The 9,589-nt window shown below is 31.6% G+C and overlaps 2 protein-coding genes across 2 annotated transcripts; one reads left to right on the top strand and one right to left on the bottom strand.

The window, feature by feature from the left end:
• The first annotated feature begins 261 nt into the window (after positions 1 to 261).
• Positions 262 to 888, top strand: LOC121173555 (secreted RxLR effector protein 78-like). The gene is made up of 2 exons (XM_041009617.1): positions 262 to 354; positions 490 to 888. Exons 1-2 carry the CDS (start codon positions 262 to 264, stop codon positions 886 to 888), a joined length of 492 nt encoding a protein of 163 aa, XP_040865551.1.
• A 3,922-nt stretch (positions 889 to 4,810) lies between these two features.
• On the bottom strand, positions 4,811 to 8,324 carry CRK46 (cysteine-rich receptor-like protein kinase). The gene is made up of 7 exons (XM_003545752.5): positions 7,407 to 8,324; positions 7,130 to 7,264; positions 6,820 to 6,989; positions 6,516 to 6,726; positions 5,772 to 6,009; positions 5,481 to 5,631; positions 4,811 to 5,235 (listed from the first exon to the last, which is right to left on the bottom strand). The coding sequence occupies exons 1-7, from the start codon at positions 8,203 to 8,205 to the stop codon at positions 4,927 to 4,929; spliced, it is 2,013 nt and encodes a 670-aa protein (XP_003545800.1). The 5' UTR covers positions 8,206 to 8,324; the 3' UTR covers positions 4,811 to 4,926.
• Between the last annotated feature and the right edge of the window lie 1,265 nt (positions 8,325 to 9,589).

Below are 9,589 nucleotides of genomic sequence, written 5' to 3'. Positions count from 1 at the left end.
TGATAAATGCTCCAAATTTTTTCATGCTTTAATCAAGCGCAACAGACACAGCCGGTTTATTGCTGCCATAAGGCTAGAGGATGGGCATAACACTTCCTCCTAAGATGAAATTGCCCTTGCTTTTGTGAATCACTTTAGGAATTTGTTTAGTGCTCATGAGCTGACCCAAACTCCAACAGGGGTTTTAAGGTTCCCACTGATTGATTTGCGGCCTTACTTTGTCCTACTTCTAAGCAAGAGGTTTGGAATGTTATTTCTATGATGGATATCAATAAAGCTCCAGGGTCAGATGGTTTCAATGCTTTATTCTTCAAGAAGGCTTGGAATATCATTGGTGATGATATCTTTGAGGAGGTTAATGAATTCTTTACAACTGGAAATTTTTTAAAGTAGATCAACCATGCTATTATTGCGCTTATTCCTAAGCATGATCAGGCCTCCCAGGTTAACCATTTTAGACCCATATCTTGTTGTAATTTGTTATACAAGATTGTGTCTAAAATTCTGGCCAACCGTATAGCCCCAGTGCTTGAGACTATTATTGGGGAAACTCAAACTGCCTTCATTAAGAACAGAAAGATGATGGACAACATCTTCCTAGTTCAAGATATTTTGCGTAAATATGAATGGAAAAGATCCTCTTCGAGATGCCTCCTGAAAATTGACTTGCATAAAGCTTATGATTCCATTTCCTGGGAATTCTTGGATTGGATGCTTAAGTCCATTGGTTTCCCAGCCCAGTTCTATACTTGGATCATGGAATGTGTTTCTTCCACTTCCTTTAGTGCGGCAGTCAATGGATCCATTTATGGCCACTTCAAAGGGCAGCGGGGTCTTAGACAAGGGGATCCTCTCTCCCCTTATCTGTTTGTGCTTTGTTTGGAGTAATTTTCTAGAGATATGAGCAACCTTAAGGATTATGCCAATTTTAAATTTCATCCCAACTGTGCAGGTATTCAGCTATCTCATTTGGCTTTTGCAGATGATATTATGCTTCTATCTAGAGGAGATATCCCTTCTGTGTCAATTATGTTTGCCAAGCTTCAGCACTTCTGTAGGGTTTCAGGGCTTTCCATCAGCTCTGATAAATCTGCCATATACTCAGTCGGTATTAGGCCTCATGAGCTTTCTCATATTCAGCAACTTACTGGATTTAGCTTGGGTGGTTTCCCTTTTAGATACTTGGGTGTTCCCCTTTTATCATCTAGATTAAATGTATGTCACTATGCTCCCTTGTTTTCCAAGATTACTGGCCTGATTCAGGAATGAAGCAGGAAGTCTTTATCTTATGCAGGTAAGCTAGAGTTGATCAGAGCAGTTATTCAAGGAATTGTGAATTTCTGGATGAGGATTTTTCCTTTGCCTAAATCTGTTATGGATCGGATCAACGCTTCGTGCCGTAATTTTCTGTGGGGCAAAGCGAATATTGGCAAAAACAAGCTCTTGGTTGCTTGGTCAGTAGTTTGTTCTCCGAAAAAAGAAGGGGGTTTAGGCCTTTTTAATCTCAAGGACTGGAACCTTGCGCTTCTTTCCCGTATCCTGTGGGACTTTCATTGTAAGAAAGATTCTCTATGGGTTTGGTGGATTCACCATTACTATTTCAGAGGGAGAATGTGTGGAATTATAATACTTTTTCATCAGATTCAGTTTTGATAAAGAAAATCATTCAAATAAGGGACTTTATTATCTCCAAAGAGCTAAGTACGGAAGAGGCCAAAAAGAGGATTCAATCTTGGAGCACCAATGAACAATTGCTTGTTGGCAAAGTCTATGAATACATTAGAGGTGCCAAGCCTACTGTTAGTTGGTGTTCTGTTATATGGAACCCAGCAATCCCCCCTAAGATATCTTTCATTCTATGGCTTGCTAATAGGAACCGGCTGCTTACTCTTGACAAAACTACTTTTTTGAACAAGGGTTCCCTCTACCCTTTATATTCAAATGAGGCTGAGTCAAATGCTCATTTGTTCTTTTCTTGCAGGAAATCTCTCCAAGTTTGGGCTCACATTTGTGATTTGGCTCCTTTTCGCAGACGTTTCACTTCTTTGCAGCGCATTACTGACTCTTTAATTAGGGACAAATCCACATCAGGTGTTCAAGGAAAATTTCGTTGTCTGACTATAGCAATTACAGTCTACTGCATCTAGCTGTCTAGGAACAAACTGATTTTTTAAGATTATCAATTTTCTGTAATAGATATTATTAGCAAGATTAAGTTTCTTATGTATAGACAAACACACATGTTGCATTTATTTTAACATCTTGATATAGGTCTTCTTGTATTAGGGAGTCTTTTGATTTTCTCTAGCTGCGAGGTATGTTCCGTTTATTGTTGTATCATTTTGGGTTTAATATAATTTATATTTTTTCCAAAAAAGAAAAATATAAAAAAACATTATTGATATTATAAAAATCTCCTTTTACATTATGTATAACTGTTAATAATAATGAAAATTATATAGAAATCCAATTCTCTTTCAACCGCAGGTGTATCCCTCAAAGTCAAAGGATAAAATAAGAATAAATAACGTGTGCACAAAAAATTGAATGATACAAAGTTGTGCATGCAACAACAACCAACAACCGCATGAACAATAACCACAACAGTAAGTTGTAACTGCATACTCTCCAACGTGGTTCCGTATGTTTTCTCCTTCACACACTTCTTCGTACAAAGATTCTCCGTTATTCCTTATGTTTCCTCCTTCACACTTCGTAGAGAGGGCAAAGAAAATCTGAGATTACATCTGACCATGTGGATGACCACCTTGCGACATTGAAGATATAAAGATATAACTTCCCTCGGGCAAGCCTCTCTCACACGTCTAATTTTTTTTATACTATACATTATTCAAATCTAACACAAAATTGTTATTATATTTAGTTCATAATTCTTAATTCAAATTTTTACATATTAAAAATTTCAAATATTTACAGCAATATTCACACATCAACTTATTATTTAAGTTATAATTTTTATATTAAAAAAGATAGTTTTAAACAAATATTTTGTTAAATTTATTTTTTTTAAGTGGAAATTCTTACTTTAGATTGATTGAAATATTTCACAATAATTTAATTAGGGTTAATTATGTTTTTAGTCTGTCATTTAACTTCCAATTTTTAGTCCCTGAATTTTTTTTTGACAAATTTTTGTCTTCCATTAATTTTTTATCATCACTTTTAGTTCCTCTAATTTTTTATTTATTTTTAGTCTCTCATTTATTTTTATTGCTCATAATAACTCTCAAATATAAAATAAATGGGAGACTATAAATGAACAAAACATGAACTAATTTTGAGTAATAAAAATAAACAAGGAACTAAAAATGAACAAAAATATTTAGAGGAACTAAAAATAGAGATGAAAAATTAATGAAGGATTAAAAATTTTCAATTTTTTTGAAGGACTAAAAATTGAAATCTAAAAATTTGAGGGACTAAAACCTTAATTAACATATTTAATTAATAAGTTTTTTAATAAGTAATTTATTTTTTATGTCTCATTTATTATATTTTAAAAACCACAGTCTTGTAGATATATAATCAGTTATATATATATATATATATATATATATATATATATATATATATATATATATATATATATATATATATATATATATATATATTTGATGACAATTATTAATGATTAAAATAAAATAAGAAAATTAATTGTAAATATTTCGAATAGAAATTTAAGAAAAAAATTTATCATTTAAAATATTTTATAATAATATTTATGTTAATAAAATGTTTATTCGTGCATGATAGGAGTCATACACTCAAGTGTGTGTGTATATATATATATATATATATATATATATATATATATATATATATATATATATATATATATTATTTGTGTCATATGTTTATTACTGTAATTAATAAATTATAGTGGTTTAGTACTAAGTTGATCTGCTAAATACTTTTAATGTTTTGTGTTTGATTGTTGGATTGTCATTTTTATTATATTTTTCTTATTAAAGCTTGCATTTTAAAAAACATAAATAAATATTGGTTCAACTTATTCAGATCGGTTCAATACTTCAATCAGACTGATTCATCCGTAGAACCAAGAGGGTCAAACTGATTTGAATCGAGTCAAAGCGTATCCGGTTTAATTAATGAGCGGCTTAAACCGATTGTATCAACAATTCCCCATCCAATTGGTGGAACAGGCTAATCATGCGTCATTCGTCTTTTTATATGTCATGTAAGGTAACATCTAAAAAAAAATGATTGATACACTAATTAATTCTTATGATAAACTAATAATTTTTTTTTTTTTGAGAGAATGATAAACTAATCTTGTCTAACTAAAATATCCTTATATCATAAATGATCAACTACACCGGATAGTTACACCTACAAATTTATATTATTACATTATTTCTTGTATTCCAATTATGATCAAATAAAAAAGTTCTTCATTAATCTTATCTAACTAAAATATCCTTATATCATAAATGATCAACTACACCGGATAGTTACACCTACAAATTTATATTATTACATTATTTCTTCTATTCCAATTATGATCAAATAAAAAAATTCTTCATTGTATTCTTTTGTTGTTTTATTGGAAAAGAGCACTGCAATAAACAACTAATCTTATGAATAGAATTGTGAATGGAATCTGATCTGTATTGAATTACAATTTGAATTGTGGAACCAAAGTAAACGAAGAGATCTTTAAAATTTTAACAATATTTTATTCACCAGTTTAATTATATCAGGTATTCACTGGCGCAATTATATATCTAAATTAAATCAACACTTAGGAGTTACCTTTAAGAACATATCCAAAACTGAAAAATGTTACTGATTTGCCAGAGGCTCTTCATTATGTTACAAGGTATACAATATACGGGTTTCACCAGGAAAAAAAAAAATATAGAACTACACTGATTGCCTTTTCCATTACCTTGGTAAAATGTTAGAGACTGTTACATCATTAATGGAAAGATTCTTGGAACTTTTTGATGTAGAGGCATCCTCTAAGGTCATTCTTCCGACTGAAAATGCAGGCTGGTTAGGTTTTGGAAGGGGCATTTTATCACTTGCTAGCATTACAACAACAGTGGACATAGTTGGTCTATCTGCTGCATCTTCTTGAACACACAACAGACCAATGTGTATGCACTTCACAACTTCACTCTCTATGCAAGATTCCTCCAGCACTGGATCCAATAGTTCCAAACATTTTCCTGCACACCATAATTTCCAAGCCTGCAGGTAATTGCAAATTTTTAATATTGATTAACTCTAGTTAATAATACTGTTGAAAAATTAAATAATGTGGCAAATGAGAAATAGAAAAGAAAAAGAGAAAAAGGGACAGATATGATAAATGATGTAATGAGAAAGAAAGAGACAGATAGGATGAAAATAAATTGAAAAGGAGATGAGAAGAAAAAACGAGTGTATGATTACATTTATTCTAATGTCTTGATCAGGTAACAGTGAAAACTCACATATAAAGTAAGACTTTGGCCACATTCTGATAGATAGAAACCACTGTTCTTTTTCCCACAAATGATTTCTAGAACAAGAACTCCATAGCTGAAGACATCAGATTTCACTGAAAACAATCCTTCCATAGCATACTCTGGAGACATGTATCCACTGATGGAAATCATTAAAACTTTGTTAATTCTCTTATATTAAATAATAAATAACCAACAATTTCATTTTTCAACTAAGTGCTTAAAGTTAGATTTATGAATCCTATTGTTAAAAAAATGTTAGGTACAAGTAGCACTCACTAGGTGCCCATTACTCGTTTTGTATTTGCCTGGTTCTGGCCTTTTTCAAATGCCCTTGCCAATCCAAAATCTGATATTTTGGGATTCATTTCATCATCTAACAGAATGTTACTAGCTTTGAGATCTCTATGAATAACTTTGAGTCTAGAGTCCTCATGAAGGTATAAAAGACCTTTTGCTATGCCATTGATAATGCTTAATCTTAGATTCCAATCGAGTTGCCTTTTTTTTCTCTCATCTGACAAGATAAACACAGAAGAAATCTCAACCAAAAAGCATTATATGAAGGATAAAGACTCAAGGAAATTGACAAATCATGAATTGTAAGCGTGGGCCTTAGAATGGAAAAAAAATTAAAAAATGTACGCAGAACAAATATTTATTCACTCACTTTTCTAGAGATATAGCCTTTTTTACCCTGAAGTTATCTTAAAACACGGTAATTGATTACATTAGCTTCAATTTAGTTTCACAATATGAACAGGTAAAAGATGTGTCATAATTTATTGGATATTAATGATATAAATAGCATACGTACGAAAACAATTGGTGCTACCTGCTAACTATATATAATAAATTTCCACCCTACACCCAACTACTTTAATCCCCATAGCAGCAACATTTGACTTGTCTCTGCAGATAAGTCTAATTATAACTCAAATTATTGAAGAAAAAATCGAAGCAAAAAGTAGACAACCTACCACATGAACACAAGTCAATGAAGCAAGCTAACTAAGAACATACCAAACAGGTGAAAGTCGAGACTTGCATTCGACAAATACTCATATACAAGTATCTTTTCATGTCCCTCCAAGCAGCACGCCAAAAGTCTTACAAGGTTGCGATGTTGCAATTTGGCTATAAACATCACTTCATTCTTGAACTCTTCTGAGCCTTGACCAGAAGCTTGTGAGAGTCTCTTGACTGCAATTTGTCTTCCATCTGGTAGAATTCCCTGATAAAAGTTTGCAATAAATATAAGGCTAAAAGCACATTGAAAGATGATTAAAGTAGAGAATGTATGACTTAAATTCCAAATCACTAATACCTTGTAAACAGGGCCATATCCACCTTCCCCTAACTTAGATGCTTCTGAAAAGTTATCAGTACTCTTTAGAATTGTGATTAATGGGATTGTAGGCAGGTCTGTATTCAGTGTTTCCTCAGTTTGAACATTGTGATATGATGATTGATGTATGGTATCAGGTATCCTCCCATCTGCAGAGAAGACAAGTTTTCGAGTTCATATTTGAGTATGTGAAATAAGCTATATTAAACATATTCTTTTATTTTTATTTTTTGGAAATGCAAAACTGGATATTAAACAAATTCAAGCATGTGTTGATCCAGGAAATCACCTTTTCCTCTTCCTCTTCTAGTTCTTTTCCTGAACCAGAAGCAATAAACACTAAAACACAGTAAAGCTACTGCCCCCAGCACACTTAAGCCAATGATCAATATTATTCTTGACTTACTAGCACCCCTTTGTTTGGCTGTAAAAAATAAAACAAGAATTAATAATTACTTTATAATCTGACACATGTAATAATCCAAGTAAACTATAGATTATTCCTATCATAGAAGAAAGTGATTATTTATTATTGTTATAGAAGAAAAAAGCAATTGACGTGTCACCTGTTTGTGTATCAGATGCTTGAGTGCGAAAAAGGTAGAAAATATAATCATCATACTTTATGAGACAGCTTGCAGCCAAAACTTGCCACCCCAAATTTTGTTCACAACATTTGGGAACATGTGCTAACATAGCCTCCAAACACTCTCTGCATCCATCATTTGTGAGATCTCTACTGCATTGCACCAAGCCATACCTTCTCTGAGTGGAACTCAAATTGAAGCCATCCATAAAGTACAAAAGATTGGTCTCCACAGTTGCTTTTCTGATCAAACCTCTCATAAAATCCAAACCTTTCTGAATCTCTTCTTTACTAGACACGATTTTCGGTCGAACGGCGTGCCATGATGGATACACTGTGACATTCCCAAAGAAGTTCTCATTAGAGTACCTCAGGATGCAGAAATCATACCACACAATTGCAGATACTCTATTGGGGCAGCGCTGAAGAACTTCTCTGGAAGCTGTAGAGACACAGAATTGACAAAAGTATCCGACTATGTCACCACGGCAATCATAGAGGCCATACACAGCATCAGAAGCATCTCCTCCAGAGGTGTTGTTGCCAAAGCTGTTGTGGTTGTAGCCTTTGCTTGTGGCTGCATCTGTGGAGAGCCATGAGAGGACACTGTTAAGGTTGGTTTTGTATGCACTGCTGAGAGCTTTTTGTTGGGTGGTATTTTGGCAATCATCTCCCACATAGTTGGGTGATTGTGCCTTTGTAACATGTGGTTTGAAGCTTAGCAATAGCAGGAAAAGAAAGGAATATATTGATCTCACATTTAGTAGTTTTCCCTCCATGGAGTACTTGTGAATTTGCTTAATTTAGTGCCTAGATGATAATTAAAGATATGTCAAGTAGTATAATTTGGTTGTATATGTTAGATATCCTTGATCACACGGAAAGAGTGAATTTGTAAAGGTATTTGGATGTATATAATAGATAATCTTGTGATGATGAGTCAACAAGTCGTCTTTACATGTTCACCTTCCCGTGGTTGTAGGTAAATGGAAGAGAAATTATCCAGAGAGATGGGTTAATGAGATATTCTTTTAACATACTTTTTAATTTTAATATACTTTTTATTATTACTTAAAAATTATTTAAAATTTCAAAATACATAGAGATTTATTAAATAAAGAGTAAATTACACAAATCTTTCTTAAAAATTTTGTAAAATTATACAAATATGATTTTTAACATTTACTCTAACTTTCCTTCGGCAGAGTTTAATATAATATTTTTCAAATAATTAAGGGTGTCTCAATTATATTTTAAAATAACTAAGGGAGTTAGTGTAGGAATAAATAAAGACAGGATACTTGTTTAATTTTAGCAAACTTAAAAAGATGTTAGTGTAATTTACTCTTCAATAAATTATAGGATAAAAAAAATTGTGATTTCTAATAAATTTTAAACAATAGAAAAATGCATTGAAAATATAGTGTATTTGAAAGTGCATTAAAGTTTCTCATTATTTAAAATTGATACATGCTAACTAATATTCTTAGAATTAATATTGGTTAAAAAATAGAACAAATTATAATAAAATCCCCAGAACTTTTATCAAATTACAGATAAACTCACACTTTTTGATTTTCATACACTATCTCTTGAAGTTTGAAAATATTACACTAGCATCACTTACATGTTTGAAAACATTACATTGAAACTCCTTAACACACACAAATCTTACATTAACACTCACTACAAGGAAGTTAAATATAATGGTTAAAAAGTAGGGACGTTTGTGTAATTATACAAATGATTTGCTCTGACAAATAAAATGAAAATTTTTGATAAAAAAATTACATTAATGCACATTAATTAATTGCAATTTTAAGTGCATTCCCAACTTGAATATTTCAATAAAAATTTATATTTTGAGTCCTAAGGTCATTGTTTTGCAAGACCATTCAGAACTAAAGTTATCATAACTACCTTTACAAATCAATTTTTTGTTTTACCAACATGTCATCAAATGGCAATTAATCACATCTTTTAATTTAGATCTTGAATTTAAGTTTTTTTGGATGAAATAAACGTGGTTGGAAGAGAATATTTTACTAAAGATGATCCGTAATGTTTACTAATTACTCAAGATTAGTTATTAGTAAAATTGATAAATATTTTATACCAATATTATAATAAAAAAAATCTATTTTTATGTATATATATAAATGT

Source organism: Glycine max, chromosome 15 (assembly GCF_000004515.6).
Source record: "Glycine max cultivar Williams 82 chromosome 15, Glycine_max_v4.0, whole genome shotgun sequence".
NCBI classification, from domain to species: Eukaryota; Viridiplantae; Streptophyta; class Magnoliopsida; order Fabales; family Fabaceae; genus Glycine; species Glycine max.
The sequence above is the reverse complement of the archived record's forward strand: the minus strand, read 5'-3'. Positions and strand labels throughout refer to the sequence as shown.